The sequence below is a fragment of the Pseudorasbora parva genome, chromosome 10 (assembly GCF_024679245.1).
Source record: "Pseudorasbora parva isolate DD20220531a chromosome 10, ASM2467924v1, whole genome shotgun sequence".
Taxonomy (NCBI): Eukaryota; Metazoa; Chordata; class Actinopteri; order Cypriniformes; family Gobionidae; genus Pseudorasbora; species Pseudorasbora parva.
Window position 1 is genome coordinate 32,522,949 of NC_090181.1, and position 18,514 is coordinate 32,541,462.

Below are 18,514 nucleotides of genomic sequence, written 5' to 3' on the forward strand. Positions count from 1 at the left end.
GATTTGCTCTCTGCTACTGAACATGCCTCAGGGAAGCTCCCGTACACACACACACGAAAACGGCACAAGAAACGGGAATAATTACACATAAACAGACATTCGGCTTTCAATGCGACTAAATTACAACTTGCCGAGACGCATTGTGAGCCCTGAAATAGAGGGGATTTCCTTTGCAAATTGCTTTGTACGTGTTTGTAAGACTTTGGAGTGAATCCTCTGGGCTGAAAGGCATCTCATAAGAAACGCTGGAAATGCTGAAATAAAGCTTCCCGATGGAGAATGACTTTTTTAGTATTTAATTTGTATGCAATACATGCAAAATCACCATAGATTTCACATAATACAGCATACTGTATATTTAGGCTTCTGATTGCTAGGATAATTTGATTGGTCTGTCTTACAAAAAAATGACAGGATCGGTCTCTGTGCTATCTTCTTCTTTCTCCTCTATCTATTTTCTTTTTGTAGAGGGTAATAGCAATTAAATTGTGACAGGCCAGTGTCAGTGCGCCAGTGCCGTCACGCTCTGCCTTCTCCCTTTGAGGCGGTGACAGGGCCGAGACCTAAAGATGAACTGCTCTTAAATTACACTTTTATCAGTGCTGACGTCTTTCATAATTAATCTTCATGCCCACGATTGTCACCAAGCATCATTTTTTCACCTACAGATTAGCTCTAGATGGGGTCATGATTGTACAGTGGAATTTCCCTTTTCTAAAGACCTGTTAAAATACAGCTCAGTTGTGTTTCTTCAAGACGAAATTGTATGCCATGCATTTACGTTCTGTAATGTGGCATATTTCAGACAAAACTATATTCGCTAGGACACAATGTAGAGCATGTCTTGATTTTATCCACTGGGAACTGATTGGGTCATTAAATTAGATTATTTGTGGTTCTTTCTAAGGCAAGAGAGCATTATTTTCTATATCCTTAACCCTAAGTATTAACAGAGCTCTAAACTTCATCTTACCACTGGTCGCGTTGGTGCGCACCGACTTACAATTTGGTCACACCCTTTTTTATATTAATCCTAATGACCTTACCTGTGGATGAATTGTTCTCTTAATTTGTATATGCTGGTTTTGCATTTATGTAAAGACTGACAGTGACAAAAAAGCTTGATATTTACAAAATATTTTGTTATATAAGTTATAAAGTAAGTGGCCGGTGAAGTGGGAGAAGAAAAGAGTAAACTTTATAGTTACTACACAATGTGTATCGGATATTATACAAAATATCTCATTAATTTATATTTAAATGGATTGTTATTGTCTTTATTGGTGAGGTTGCGAATTGCAACCGCTCACCCCTACCTTTCGAAGCACATAGAGAATCTACGGTGGCCGATACAGGACAAAGATGCCATCTGAGACAGCAGAGAGCATTCTGTAGAGCAGTTTGTCCCTTTAGGGCTACTGTAGAAACATGACGGCGCAAAATGGTGACTTCACTGTAAGGAGACCCGCGGTGTATGTAATGGCTCATTCTAAGGTAATACAAACATAACGGTTCATTATGTAAGGTCTTTATACTCCAATTAAAACATAGTTATATATATTATATTGCATTTCTGTCAATAGATCCTCATAAATATTACACACTGCACCTTTAAACCTTTATTTAGTGTTGTCCACTTGTGATCCGATCAACCAAAATGCATCTTTATACCAGGTGTAAACAGGGCCTGTGTGTATATAAAACATACACTCACCTAAAGGATTATTAGGAACACCATACTAATACTGTGTTTGACCCCTTTCGCCTTCAGAACTGCCTTAATTCTACGTGGCATTGATTCAACAAGGTGCTGAAAGCATTCTTTAGAAATGTTGGCCCATATTGATAGGATCGCATCTTGCAGTTGATGGAGATTTGTGGGATGTACATCCAGGGCAAGAAGCTCCCGTTCCACCACATCCCAAAGATGCTCTATTGGGTTGAGATCTGGTGACTGTGGGGCCATTTTAGTACAGTGAACTCATTGTCATGTTCAAGAAACCAGTTTTAAATTATTTGAGCTTTGTGACATGGTCCATTATCCTGCTGGAAGTAGCCATCAGAGGATGGGTACATGGTGGTCATAAAGGGATGGACATGGTCAGAAAAAATACTCAGACAGGCCGTGGCATTTAAACGATGCCCAATTGACACTAAGGGGCCTAAAGTGTGCCAAGAAAACATCCCCCACACCATTTCACCACCACCACCAGTCTGCACAAGGCATGATAGATCCATGTTCTCATTCTGTTTACGCCAAATTCTGACTCTACCATCTGAATGTCTCAACAGAAATCGAGACTCATCAGACCAGGCAACATTTTTCCAGTCTTCAACTGTCCAATTTTGGTGAGCTTGTGCAAAATGTAGCCTCGTTTTCCTTTTTGTAGTGGAGATGAGTGGTACCCGGTGGGGTCTTCATTCTTTGTAAACCTTAGAAATTGTTGTGCGTGAAAATCCCAGTAGCTGAGCAGATTGTAAAATACTCAGACCGGCCTGTCTGGCACCAACAACCATGCCATGCTCAAAATTGCTTAAATCACCTTTCTTTCCCATTCTGACATTCAGTTTGGAGTTCAGGAGATTGTCTTGACCAGGACCACACCCCTAAATGCATTGAAGCAACTGCCATGTGATTGGTTGATTAGATAATTGCATTAATGAGAAATTGAACAGGTGTTCCTAATAATCCTTTAGGTGAGTCTATATATATTGTAGTTGTAGAGGACTGGCAATATTTAGGTGGCACTGAGGTAACAATATTGGTTTTCTCTACTTGGTTGAACAATGAACAGTGAAGTCCATTTATAAACCACAACAGGATGCTTTATCCCTGTCTATTTTTATACATGAAATATGACATCGCTGTCAGTTTCTCTAATGCGAGAGCATATTGTGGTGCATTTAAGTCCTCAGCTGTGGTGACTCCAGTGTAACACTGCTTCTCTGGCTGGATGTGAACCAGCGGTTTTCTGCTAATCCCTGTGGTTGTGTCTGGAGCTCACGGCAGGATTTGTGCTGTCAGACGTCCTCCATGGCCAGGACTCCATGCTGACACTCGCGGCCCCGTCTGAGCACTGTTATCAGGGGAAGAGAGTGTATCCTTTGTGCCCAAATTAAGCTCCAGTAAACCTGTGGCCGGCAGTCTGTTATGCTGTGGCCTGACAAAACCCAGCAGCAGAAATCCATAAAGATTTACAGACGCCCTACCGCATGCAGCGCAGTCATCCGTGAAACCGAGGAAAGTTTGTGACTATTTGTTTCCCACCTTAACACCCCATTCAGGCATTGGAAAGAATGAGGGATAATAAGGTGTTTCCTCAGCTACGGGCACTTTTATTTCCCAGGAGTTTATTAAAAAATAATAGAAACTGTTAAAACTAACTAGCTAACTTTATTTGTACTCTGTTTGCTGAATGAAGGGCATAATAAAACCGATGCATTATGTATAGATTTTATTGTTACATTTTTCAGATTTTCAATCTTTACAAATATTTATGTTATTATTTTTATGATTTGCCATTGGTGCTCAGGCCCTAAATATGTTTCAATAATAATAAAATTATGCATTACATATACAATGTATGCTATTCTAATAAAGCTATCTCTGTATTTATTGTATGAAATAATTATAAAAAATAAATGCAAAATCATTCAAACTAATTGTACTTGAAATATGAGACATTTAATGTGTGAGGAAAACTTCAAGGTAAAAATGTATTTAATTTTATTGTGCACCATAACTTTGTCAAATTATGCAAAAACATATAAATGTGTATATTTAATTATTATTGTTACTAATATTATTGTTTTGAATTTAGAATACATAAAATGCTTGACAACATAAAGGACTTCTCCATTTTATTCCAAATGATTTTTAAAATGTAATTTCCACCACTGTAATTTCCATAACACAATATTATTAAATACTGAACTGTGATTATAATGACTCTGTGGTGTAAAATACATTTCAGACATTTCAGAAAAATGTAAATAAAGAGCAAGGCATATATAAACACTGTTAGTAGACAAATGAAACTAGTCTGAGTGTGTTTTAAGAGAGTGTGTCCACATACAGGGCCAAAAGTAGTTAGCCCTAAGTGGGTGATGTTGACATCATATCCTTGTATCAGTTGCGTCAGTCTCCGCTGTTATGAGAATGCAGTAAATTGAGCTGTATTCAGGTGTGAGGGTGTGCCAGGAACAGCGTTCCTTTCTGTTCCGCCAGAGTTAATGGCTACCTTCGGCACTGTTATTTGGAAACATTAATAAATGACCGCAGCGGATCGCTATTCGCCTTGTCTGTTGATGTTTCGGGCTGCTTAGCAATACTCAGGTATTATGTTTTGTTCACAGCAGAGGGAAGAAGATGAGAGGAAATCATCCCATTGTCCTCCATATTCTTTCATTACCAAGCTCTGTTCACCATTATTTCATTTTTTCACTTGCCTGCTGTTTACAGAGGACGGTGCTCAGGGCTACAAGCACAGACTTGCTTTAATGAGATATATTTTCTTTCGTCATTACTTAGAAACCACATGTAAAGATTGAGTTTAGGCTGGTGTGTATGTAAGTGAGGAGTGTGGGGGCTCTTAGGGGCTGTTTATGGATGAATAATCAAAAGCACAGATTAAGGGAGGATCATAAAAGAGGGTTTCACTCAGGTTAAATAGTCTGCTTCGAGCTAAATGTCTTGTGTGTGCGCAGACAATGGCTTAGCTAACAGCTATTTTCTGACAACATTGATAAGCTCAAATTTGGTCACATTTTTTTGATATGGCTTAATAGAGGCATATCTTGGAAAACAAGATTGTCTTTGAACTATTTTATTTCAAAAAAGTAATCTGCTTTGTAAGAAAATGCACAAACCTCCACCCAGACTATTATGGGAACCAAGCTGCAACAGTTGGTAAATAGGAAATCACAAATCACAAAAGTACTGTAACTCATCACTACTTAGAGCTGCAAGAAGAATATGTGAAAATGTAAATCATTTTAACTAAATAAAAGGATTACAAAATGCGTTATTTTTTATATAGTGCTGTCCTGAATATTTAACATAATGTTTTTTTACATGTAGTTTTTACAACAACAACAAAAAAAAAAGCAGAATTTATTAAAATGACCCGTTTAAAAGTTTATGAACCCTTGATTCTTAATACTGTGTTGTTCCCTGGATGATCCACGGCTGTTTTTTTGTTATGTGATTGTTGTTCTTGCATCTCTTGTTTGTCCTGCAATTAAACTGTCTGATGTTCTTCCGAAAAATCCTCCAGGTCCTGCAAATTCTTCGTTTTTTCCAGCATATTTAAACCCTCTCCAGCAGTTATTATATTATTATATTATATTATATATATATATATATATATATATATATATATATATATATATATATATATATATATATATATATATATATATATATATATATATATATATATATATATATATATATATATATATACATTTGCATATTGTGATAAAGTTCATTATTTTCCATAATCTAATGATAAAAATTTAACTTTCATATATTTTAGATTCATTGCACACCAACTGAAATATTTCAGGTCTTTTATTGTTTTAATACTGATGATTTTGGCATACAGCTTATGAAAACCCATCTCAAAAAATTAGTATATGAAAAGGTTCCCTAAACGAGCTATTTTAAACTAATATTTATATATTTATATATATATTTGAGTGGAAGTTGTCTTCAATTAAAACAGATCAAACATGCTTTAGTCTAGAACTATAGGCTTAAACCTTGTCTATGAAACCGAGGATAAATTATTATTTAATTACAAAAAAAAATTAATGCTGGCCATTATTTAATTAAAGGGGGGGTGAAATGCTGTTTCATGCATACTGATCTTTTTACACTGTTAAAGACTTGGAATCCCATACTAAACATAGACAAAGTTTCAAAAGTTAAGGTGGACGTTTGATGGGAGTATTTCTTTGTCAAAAATACTACTTCCGGTTAGTCATAAGTTTCGGCAAGTTTTTTGAGATCATGCGTCCCCATTGACGTTAGTGGGGGCGGAATTTCCTTGTATGGGCCTTACGGACAATTCTACCGGAAGCGCGTGAGAGAGAGCGAGGGAGAGAGCGAAAGCAACAGCCTACGCCCATCAAAGCGGGGCTTGTAGGATGCTGGACAGGTGACAATTACACATAGCACATAACAATGTCACCAAAAAAGTGGGTTTTTGGTTGCCAGACCAAGACAGTCCTGCACAGATTCGCCAAAAACCCCGCGTTAAGGCAACAGTGGATGTAATTTGCTTTTCCGGATCAGCAACTGAGTTGCGCGAATGTTTATATCTGTTCGCTGCATTTCGGACTGTTTCATAAACAAGGCCCAGCTCGACGCCGAATTTTCCCAATCGCCTAATGCTGAAGGATGGAGCAGTCCCAACGTTAGAAGGGTGAGTGAGACTGCTTTTAGTCCGCTTACTGTCTACACAAACCACGCGTAAACACACAAACACACGTGCACAACTGCACTTCCCACATGTACACCTTCAAAGACAAAAATACGACGATATAATTCAAGTATAAATATGTAAATAACACAAGCCGCTAAGCATATTATATAGTTAGTGTATAACTTGTAACTTACCACATACAGACGTCCTGCTCTAGTCGTTTTTGCTGCTGCTCCTGTTCAACTGCAGCCTCTGGGTCTGATTCCGGATCATAGATGTATGGCTGTATCTGATTAAAAGCCATATTTTTATTTTGAATAAAGTTTTTTTCCGCTGTTAGGGATGACGCTCGACTCAACACACAGCGCGCTGCTGCACACGTCATTATTTAGCTCCGCTCACACGACACGCCCCCCACCCGCTCGGCTTTTTTCGGAAAGACTCGGAACAGCGCATCTTTCTTATATAATTATTAAAAAAATAAAAACTTTTCGGAGATATGCAGGATGCAATGCTACTCTATAGGTACTCAAGATTGACATGACACTGACTGAAACTGAGTGTTTCACCCCCCCTTTAAGGAAAATGTATCCCACATGTAGATATAACAGTCGTTCTTGAATTTAAATGAACTTTTGTTTGATATTTCATTATGTGAAAATAGAATTTTATTAGAACGATAATTAGCTTTCATTTGATTGTACTTTTGATTTTATTTAATTTATTTATTCCTTTTAGAAAGTTGGCAGCGAATTAACAATATCCTGTAAATGAAAAGCGCTGGCGTGTGAAGCTTAATTATCAGAGCTCAGAGGGAGTGGCCTTTTGCCAAGGACATTTCATTGGCTAATAATCCAATAATTTATGTTGGCTTTTCATGGAAGGTTGTATTATTATGGTCTTTCCAGCAAAGCAATCTAACGAGAAGATGAGCAAAATGCTTTTAAGATAAAATATCTTCAGATAAATGTAGAACCAGCCTCCCTGTGTGGGCCATTAAACTGGCACAGCTTCCATATTCAACATCCATGGGAAACATTTCTGGTCTATGAATATGAGCCTCTGGGATTACAGTGAACAAACAAAACCAGAAAGGCAGATGCCGAAATTGCTGTTTAGATTTAAACTATGAAGTCTTCAGATCGGATGTGAGGCCAAGGCAGAATCAAGGCTTCAGACAAAGTTGTCTACGTCTCAGAGAAATGATAATGACGCAGAAAGGTTGTCCCGTGAGAGCGAGGCACGTCTGTTTACCGTCGGCTGGGTGGGCCGACTCTAAGCCTGCTTTATACGCTGTTCTCAGCCAATGTTGAATCTTCCCCAGACCATGACAAACAGAAGTAATTTGTTTCTCTGTTTTTTTGAATGACTTCCGACGCATTAGCAGAAGCCAGGAAGAGCAGGACGGCCTGTATTTTTGTCTACATATAAAGGATAATTGGGCTTTCATGCTTGATTTATAATTGCTGTGTTTGTTCTGTGATGCTTGTGTGAATGTAAATACATGCATTCAGCTCGCTATCTTCTAAAATCTTACCACAAGGGAGTACTAGCTGACACGGAGACATCAAACCTGGTTTACATACTGTATACATATGTTGGATTTTGGATTAGCCAGTCACTTTAATTACTCTTTAAAGCTGCAGGCCGTAAGTTTTGCCTATGTGCCGCCATCTCTGTTTAAAGCAGTTATTTGCGGAATTATCATCTTTAAGTGGGTTGTGCATCGGCACGGCTCCTCAGCGCGGATGAATATAGTGTTTTGAGGAGGATGTGCGGCTGTCAGTCACCACACCGGTGTGAAATTTGTATTTTGGAATCACAGATTCTACGTTTTTTATGTATGACCAGAATAAGAATTTTTCCTGCCAAATATCATCTGAACAAGTAAACATGTCTGCCACTATTGTTCTGACCAACTGAGAGAAAAATCTTTACAATACATTGCACTACCAACAGTGATTAAATCTAATGATCGCTTAGCTCATATTACAGTCAACCATGGAAATTATTATTTTTATACATTGTTCTCAAATGTTCAATGTTAACAACATCAGTATTGTGTGACTATGTGTATTTAGTGTGCATTAGCATTACCTGTATTTTTAATTTCCGTACAGTCTAATCTTTTGCTTTTGACTACGGGTCGAGTTGTTACTGATTATTGTCTTTTGGACCTTTCTGAATTACAATCAGCCATCAAAATGATATGTTTAATTATGCAGCTGTGAGAAAATGCTGTAAATGATCTGCCACCTGCAGCATCCACACATGCAATACTACTAAACGGACTCCTTCTTTATGTATTAGGACTTGATGTAATGACGCAAAGACATGCTAGAATTTCTTGTGGAAATCCACCAGTACCACTCAAATTATAACACATTAGAAGATTACCGTTGTGAATGGGGCTGAGGTAAGGAGATAGTTTTGAGCACTGGCTGGTTGTGTACTTCAAAAATGTATTTGTTAAAAACGATGAGTGTGCAGTATAAATGTATTATTATTACTGGTTGGGCCAGATAAATTCAAGAATACCAATTGTAACAATGTGACGTCAGCATCCAAATAGGTTACTAAGATCATCGCCAGTGATGATCCCACCTTCATCTCCAAAGGGTCTTGAAAAGGTCATGAGTGTCACGTCCGTGTCGTTTCTTAGCTGTCATTCTCGCCTTGTCGCTTCGGGATCCAAGAAGACACATGTCCCGCTGGCAAACATGTCAGCTTTCTTGTTTTCTGTGTCTCCTGACTGCAGTAACTTGTTTCTTTAGTTAATTAATTAATGATGCCTGATTTATGTTCCATTATTTAGCAGTTATAGTCCTCTTGCATTATTTATTTAGATTCAAGAGAAATTGAAATTGAGACTATGAGGAATTTGCCGTTTAAAGAGAAAATCACAGAAGTTTTCCTTTGTATTTTGACAGGCTGAATGAACTGAAGTCATTGCTTCTTTCAAATCAGCATAGATTTATGCATACAACAGACACACATTACAAAAATGACTCATTTATAAATATATAATTATATATAAAATATTTATATACATTGAAATAGGTTATGAGACTATTTTAATATTTAATAGTAGTATTTTAATAGTAATTATCAAAACATTGTCAAAGCTTTGTTTTAGATGACATACATTATCTAATAAAGTTATTTTTTACTCTACAGTCAAAAAAGTTTGATTTGTAGTTTAGCAGATGATGATCTAAAGCGACTATCCTCTGCCCTACGAACTTTGGATTGCTGGTTACTAGTCTAAGGGCCTAATTGAGTGTGAGAAATCACACCGAGAGGATCTATTGAGGCACTGTGCTAGTGAATTGTGCTTGCACATGGTTCAAAAGGTTCTGGTTTGACTCATGTTTTGTGTTTGTCTGAACCAGCATGTCTCTGCTGAACCACGACTGCCAGCCGAACTGTGTGATGATCTTCGAGGGCAAGATACTCAAGCTGCGAGCTGTTAAGGTCATCAGACCCTGTGAGGAGGTATATGTCCATTGTCCTGTTTTACTATTCTCTCTCTCTCTCTCTCTCTCTCTCTCTCTCTCTCTCTCTCTCTCTCTCTCTCTCTCTCTCTCTCTCTCTCTCTCTCTCTCTCTCTCTCTCTCTCTCTCTCTCTCTCTCTCAATCCATTGACAAGCGTTTACTTCCTTGAAGGCGGGTACTCTGTTGAAGTTTAAAACTATTGGATCGGTCCAGAGCTACTCTGCTTCTGCCAAAACCAATCACTAACGTTTGGTCTTGATGTATGTCATGCGCCGTTCACCTTAGACAACTCCTTCACCACAAGCCTGTTGTGCTGTTGTACTTTCACAATATGCGTTCTGCAGTGTGCAACGGATCTGCGGTTGTATACAACAAACACGGCATTTATTCATTATTTTCATTTCAAATATAAAAGTTGTTAGTTGCAGTTAATGAAAACAATGCCATTCATGACCCCTTTAAAGGGTTAGTTCACCCAAAAATGAAAATTATTTCATTAATTACTCGCCCTCATGTCGTTGGACACCCGTAAGACCTTCGTTCATCTTCGGAACACAAATGAAGATATTTTTGTTGAGAGCTGATGGCTGAGAAAGGCTTCAGAAAGGCCTCCATTGGCATTCAGAACATTCCCACTCACAAGACCCATAAAGGTATTAAAGACGTTGTTACAAAGTCCATCTCACTACAGTGGCTGTACAATAACTTTACAATGTGACGAAAATAGTTATTGTGCACACAAAAATCAAAATTACGACTTTATCCACCAAGTTATTGACGTGAACTCGACGCATGCGTGAGAATATGACGCAGATCCGCCATTCGATTCCCAGAAGAGGAGTAGCGCCGCTATCGCGTGAGTTCCAGGTTAGTTCACGTCCGAGACCTAGACGGAAGACAATAACTTGGCGAGAATAAGGCATTATTTTGATTTTTTGCTCACAAAAACTATTCTTGTCGCTTCGTAAAATTATTGTACAGCCACTGTAGTGCGATGGACTTTGTAACAAAGTCTTTAGTGCCTTTATGGGTCTTGTGAGTGGGTCAGTGGGAATGTACTGAATGCCAATGGAGGCCTTTCTGAAGCCTTTCTCAGCCATCAGCTTTCAACAAAAATATCTTCATTTGTGTTCCGAAGATGAACGAAGGTGTTACGGGTGTCCAACGACATGAGGGTGAATAATTCAATAATTCAAATACTTTTTTTTTTTTTTTTTGGTGAACTAACCTTTTAACTATCATTTATATTTTACTTATTTTTAATTATTTTCATTTTATTTTTCTTGCTTCTGTAGTCTTAAAATGTATTTTAGTTTAGTTTAAATTTTTCCAGTAATGTTTAAGATAAATTTTTATTTTTACTTCAGTTAATTAAAACTGTTTTCATTTAGTTTCTTGCCCCATGGAGTCATTGATTGAGCCAGACCGCATAAATCGCTCAGACCGCTCAAATAAACATAGTAATATTTTCATACTGTCATGGAGCCACAGTGTTTGTACATTTCAGCCCACAGTTGTCAGTTCATTTTAAACTGGGACAGGAGAAAGTATTTTAACTTCCAAAAAATTACACACATCACACCACAGCTTCTCATTTGCAGGCACTTAACTAGCCCCTGCCAGATTAACTTCACCCTAATTCAGTCATCCCATAAATAAATCTGAATGCAACATCAGTTTGATGCATTTAGCAGACCAGAGCGTCCTGCAGAACTCTTTAACAATCACTCCTGATTAATCAGAGCTCATTTAAACCTATTTACATGACCGCACACATCCGTCACGCCACCAACCTGAAAACCTTCTAGAAAGACAAGATATTCATATACATTATTACCTGAATCCATTCAGCTGATCTGTGGCAGGATGTGGTTTTTCGCATCGGCCCGGTTCGGCATGCTTGACAAATTCTCATTATCCGTCCGTTCTGTTTATTTCTGTACGGAAAGTTTAGATATTCCAAAGTAAATCAGGCAGTCATGCTTAATTTACCTCTGACAGTGGGAGGGAACGTCGAGAGAGCAAGCGAACTGGAGAATGAAATTACCAGCAAGCTCTCTGTACACAGGAAGTAATGAGAATTCACACTATAGGTGTACGATATACGGTGACAGAATACACAAGTGCTCATCGTCCCACAGACACTGTTTACACACACACAAACACACACTCATTCGCACGGCACGATTATAATTCATACACCCACACACATCTGCACACTGTACACACGGCGCTGTTTGCCCATAAGGGTCATACTCATTCTGGATCTTCTTTTTTTTTCCGTTTTCTCCTCTTTGTGTTTCTGTTGCTTTCTCTATTTACCCATCTTTTCTAGTTTTATGTACTCTACTCTTGCTATAGGTCTCGTTTTCTCTCTCTCCGCTTCACTCAATAACTCATTCATTGGAATAACTGTTTTCAATTCTCTCTCGCTCTCTATATTTGACCTCACCAACACCCAGAGATCATGGAAATGGAAAAGCTTTCTGCATAATGTGCAGTATATGCTGTTTGCTGTGTACTATTTATTTCCTTTCTTGTAGATAACAGGTGAAAAAATATGCAGATAGATGTTTGAAACAGTAACATGCTGTATTATTGTCCCATGACCTTGATTATTGTCCCCACCTTACTAAATTTCATATTAAATTCGTAAAGTATAGTGTACTGCTGTCATCTTGGAAATAAATGTGGTTATGTAACATATTTCATCCTATTTTAGGGAAAAGGTCTTTTGGCATTCCAATCAAATGAGTGAGGAAGGTTGATGTTGCGTCTGATTCATTTGTCATGTTAAACCGATGTGATTATATACATTTCAAAATATGCAAAAAATGGCCAAAGTATATTTCTAATATACACAGATCAGGCATAACATTATGACCATATTCCTAATATTGTGATCGCTACCAAAACAGCCCTGGCCCGTTGAGGCATGGACTCCACCAGACCCCTGAATGTGTGCTGTGGTATCCGGCACCAAGATTTTAGGAGCAGATCCTTTTAGTCCTGTAATTTGTGAGGTGGGGTCTCTATGGATCAGACTTGTTTGTTCAGCACATCCCACAGATGCTCGATTGGATTGAGATCTTTAGAATTTGGAACTCGTTGTTGTGCTCCTTAAAACATTCCTAAACCAACATTCCTGCAACATACTAAGGTAGGTGGTGCAGTTCAAAGTAACATCCACATGGTAGGCAGGACCCAAGGTTTTCCAGCAGAATATTGCCCAAAGCATCATCCCGGCTTGCCTTCTTCCCATATTGCATCCTGGTGCCATGTGTTCCCCAAGCAAGCAACGCACACGCACCCGGCCATCCACGTGAAGGAAACGTAATTCATTAGACCAGACCACCTTTTTTCCAATGCTCCGTGGTCCAGTTCTGAGGTGGATAGGGGTCAGCATGGTCACCCTGACTGGTCTGCTGACACCTCTCTATCAGAACCAGCATTAACTTCTTGAGTAATTTGTTACTCAAGTAACAAATTACTTAATTTGTAATTTGTTGTCTGTTTGATCAGACCACACGGGCCAGCCTTCGCTTCCCACGTGGATCAATGAGCCTTGGCCGCCCATGACCCTGTCACCGGTTCACCACTGTTCCTTCCTTGACCCCTTTTGATAGATACTGACCACTGCAGACCAGAACACCCCACAAGAGCTGCAGTTTTGGAGATGCTCTGACCCAGTCGTCTAGCCATCACAATTTGGTCCTTGTCAAACTCGCTCAAATCCTTATGCTTGCCCATTTTTCCTTCTAGCACATCAACTTTGAAGACAAAATGTTCACTTGCTTGCCTAATACACCCCATCCACTAACAGCTGCTGTGATGAGGAAATAATTAGTGTTTTTCACTTCACTGTTCATAATGTTATGCCTGATCGGTGTACACTGCCATCCAAACCTTTTTGATCGGTAAGATTTTTTATGTTTTTAGAAGAAGTCTCTTATGTTTACCAAGGCTGCATTTATTTTATTAAAAATACAAAAAAAATTGAACGGTAGTGCAATGTTGGCTTTCTATTATTTCTTTATATATATATATATATATATATATATATATATATATATATATATATATATATATATATATATATATATATTTTTTTTTTTTTACTTTCTATTTATCACAAAATCGTTTTCAACATTAATAATTATCATAAATGTTTCTTGAACAGCAAATCATATCAGAATAATTTCTGAAAGATCATGTGTCACTGAAGACTGGAGTAATGATGCTGAAAATTCAGTTTTTCTATTACATGGATAAATTAATATATATTTAAAATAGAAATTATATTTCATAATATATTTTTTTATTATAATATTTATTCAATAAATGCAGAATTGGGGAGCATATAAGAATTTTTTTTTTAAATGTATCGACCACAATTTCCACCAACTTTTGTACAGTAGCATATATATGTAGATATGACATCTAGGGCCCTATCTTGCACCCAGCGCAATTGACTTTGTACACCGACGCATGTGTCATTCCTATTTTGCACCCGCGCAAAGCGCGCTTTTCCCTCCATGTCGCTAAACTAGTGAATGAACTTGCGCTCCCTGGGCGGTTCAGCGCAAAAAAGGAGGCGTGTTCTGGCGCAAACAATCCCTGGTGCTATTTTGCTGTTCCATTAAACAGTTGCGCCACTGACCAGAAAAAACCTGGTCTAAAGTCAGTGGCGCGTTGCATGTTGTTCATTATGCTCATAAGGGCGCATGCTTGACCATAATGTATAGTGTGCACAACGCGCATTTACTTTGCTCATGTAATCTACACAGATGCAACAGTTATTTTTGGAAATCATAAATTGTTACACACAAAAAAAAATATTAACACATTGTGGTGTGCCACGAAGATGTGAAAAAATAGGAATAAAACTAGCTTACAAATTATTCAGGCTAATTGTAGTAATTAAGGATCAGACCTGTTTGCCCAATAGTGGCAAGACATATATATGTACATAAGGACATCTGACAAATTGGTTTGTCCGTCAAGAACCAGGAAAAAAAATCGACTGAAAAACTAAAAAACTGTTTAACCGACGCTATTTTGGGTGGGTTTCTCCCATCCCCATACAACACAACTTCTCTGTCTTTCACTCCCTTACGAAAGGAAAATATATTTACCAATATATTAATTGACATATATTTTAATATATTGTAAATATATGAAATAATATATTGATGGTATTATAAAATATATTATATATTCATGTAATATATTGCAAAATATTCAAATGATTGCCGCTTTCAATATATTGCAATATATAAAAAAATATAAATACATATTCCCATATATGTGAATAAATTGCCTAATGTATTGCATGACATGTTCGAATATACTGCAATATATTTTTGTTTCGTAAGGGCTGCTCTTACAAGAACATCAGTCACGTCAGCTGTGAACCGCTCCTGGCGTGCGCCTGGTAAATACGCCATAATAATAGCAATCCATAATGGAACTTGCGCACCTGCTTTTAAAGGGAATGTTGGATGCCGCTCTGATTGGTTTATTCACGTTACACCCAAACCACACCTATGAATAATGAAGCTACTTCAGACCAACCCATTTTAGATTTGCGCCAGGCGCAAGAGCCATTTATCCCGCCGGGAAAATAGCAACAGCGCCGAGACCCGCCCAAAAAGTTACTTGCGCTTCGGGCTTTGACACTTGCTTTTCAGATCGTTAAAATAGGGCCCAAAATGTATTTCTAATTCAATTCCATTCATCTTGGATGAACATTTTTACTTATCTCATTGCAATGCATAAATGCATTTTGGGATTGATGTACCCTTAATATCCATTTTTCACACTCTATATCATAATGCCGTGATGCCTAAATAGCATTTAAAATGACAGATTTTAGTACGTAGTGTTTAGTCACAGGGTTTGCTTTCTAAAATATTTCAGCTAACCACCTCAAATCTGTCCCTCTCTTTAGCTCACTATAAGCTACACCGATGTCCTCGCACCCAGCAAAGAGAGACGTTCCCAATTACAGGAGCAATACCACTTCCTGTGTCAGTGTACTCGCTGTACCACTGAGGACAAGGTGAGCCATGTGAACAGCCTTTCAGATCTATCTTCCCTTCCCTGATCTTTCTTATCCACCCTTTATCCTCATTTTTCTATTTTTTTCCCCCTTCAATTTCACCCCATCACTCCTGGAAAAGGCTTCTCCCCGCCTCATTGTGTCCTGGCGGGATCACTATCTATCATCCCTGTTCTCCTCCATGTTCTCTTTTCCTCGTTCTTTTGCATTGTGTCTGTCCCACTCAGCACTCGAAAGCGTCTGATGATGTGTCAAGTCTGCCAGACCGGTCCTAGACCATCACCGGTCTCTCCGCACTGCCCCGGGGGACCCGTCCTCAGCAGGCCCTGTCATCTGTGATCATCACTATGATGACAGGAGCATGTCAAGAATAAAGCTTTGGATGGCATGCATGGCAGTGCGAAAGAGCAGATGAATGAATGCCAAAGATGGAGTGAGAAGAGATGGGAATTTAAAGGTGTAATGTGTAATTTCTGGGGATGTTGAAGTACTTTTTCCTCCATGCTTAGTATGCACAAACAACCCCTGTATAAGGAATCAATTTTGTGTGAAAGTTTTTTCTAAAATAGCATTGGGTTCACATACTTTCCATCCAAAATAGTACGCAAGATTAGCATCCCAAAGACAGTGGGAGGGTAGGGGTGTCAAAGTTGATTTATGCATTAAACAATTTTTTTTATGATTTTCTTTCTTTTTCTATAGAAGCTTAAAGCCACAGGGGGAAAAAAGGTAACTTCGACTTTTTATCTTACAATTCTGACTTTTTTTGAATCACAATTGCAAGTTTATATCTCATAATTCTAGGGAAAACAGTTGGAATAATAGTCTTTACAAAGGAAATCACTATAAAGGTCCTAGATCACACAATTTTCACTAGCAGCCATATCAGCCTGTAGCCCAAGACTGGTTTCCCACTGAAGCTAAGCAGGGCTGAGCCTGGTCAGTACCTGGATGGGAGGCCAACTGGGAAAACCAGGTAGCTGCTGGTAGAGGTGTTAGTTAGGCCAGCAGGGGGTGCTCACCCTATTGTCTGTGTGGGTCCTAACACCCCAGTATAGTGATGGGGACACTCACTGTACTGTCAAAGAGCGTCGTCTTTCGGAAGAGACGTTAAACCGAGGTCCGACTCTCTGTGGTCATTCAAAATCCCAGGATGTCCTTCAATAAAGAGTAGGGGTGTAACCCCGGCATTCTGGCCAAATTTGCCCACTGGCCCCTTTCCATCATGGCCTCTAATAATCCCCATATAATGATTGGCTTCATCACTCAGTCTCCTCTCCACCAATCAGCTGGTGTGTGGTGAGCGTTCTGGCGCAATATGGCTGCCGCGCATCATCCAGGTGGATGCTGCACGTTGGTGGTGGTTGAGGAGATTCCCCCTTCAATGTAAAGCGCTTTGAATCTCAAAATCTGAATTGTGAGATCAAACGCTGGAGTTACCTTTTTTTTATTCTGTGGCCGAAACAAGCTTCCATATTCTGCAGAACACAAGATGATATTTAGAAAAATGTCTCTTGTTTTTTGTCCATGCAATGTTATGATGGACCCCAATGACTTTCATTGCATGGACAAAAAACTATTTGAAAAAGGTTCAAAACCCTTTTTTTATTTCATGAAAGAAAGTCATATAGGTTTGCAATTACAATGATTTACATTTTTTGTTGAACCATCCAATCAAATGCATATGCGAGTGACATAAGACATATGACAAGCTGATTCGACTTTTAATCATTCCTAGGATATGAATTTTGAATAATTTTGGATATGAATCAACAATTCAATTTTAAAACACAATGATGAGTCTTAATGTCATACATTCAAATAGTACTAGTAAGAATGTCTATTTTTGATATCAGGAATTACATTTTCATTAGTAAAAACATGAATTCTTGATTCTTGACAAATTAATATTGTGTGAAAGATTAAAGTCAAAACAGCTTGCAAAGGCATTCCATATCATTGCAAAATTCTACAAGTAAAAATCAAGAATAATAGTTTTTACTATTTTAAATTTAAATTTTGTTGGTGTTGGCATTGTTGATGTCAAGAATGTTTTATCACTAGTGAAAATGTAATTTCTGATATCAAAAATAACTTGTTACTAGTAATAATTCCATTCCTGATATCAAGAATTGTCGTTTTTAACTAGTGAAAATTGATTGTTTATACAAACAATACATATCCTTTGAATGACTGAAAGTCAAAACAGCTTGCCATAAAGAAACAGAACTGGTGTCCTGTGTGCTCAATCATGTCACTGCCATACACAAGTCCTCTCCAGGCTTATGTTGTGGTTATTTTGCACCTGCATGCCGGCATACCATGCTAAATATCTCTGCACTGAGCTCAAGAGAATGAGGCTTTATCCCTGCTGTTAACACCTACACAGCTGCTCAGACTGACCTCTGCTTGAGTCATCTGTCAGATACGTGCAGATAAGAATAAATGCTCTTGCTCAGGGCTGCTGAGATGGAGATTTGGGTTTCATCACTGTCTTTAGTTCCTTCTGGGTTTGAATCCAAAACAGTGG

At 38.2% G+C, this 18,514-nt stretch overlaps 1 protein-coding gene across 2 annotated transcripts in view; it reads left to right on the forward strand.

Moving 5' to 3' along the window:
• Nucleotides 1–18,514, forward strand: part of smyd3 (SET and MYND domain containing 3) — a 286,640-nt gene that overhangs the window by 233,699 nt on the left and 34,427 nt on the right. For both annotated transcript variants that reach the window (XM_067455895.1, XM_067455896.1), the window contains 2 exons: nucleotides 9,821–9,923; nucleotides 15,874–15,984. In XM_067455895.1, the coding sequence (XP_067311996.1) occupies nucleotides 9,821–9,923; nucleotides 15,874–15,984 (214 nt within the window). The remainder of the gene's footprint in view (nucleotides 1–9,820; nucleotides 9,924–15,873; nucleotides 15,985–18,514) is intronic.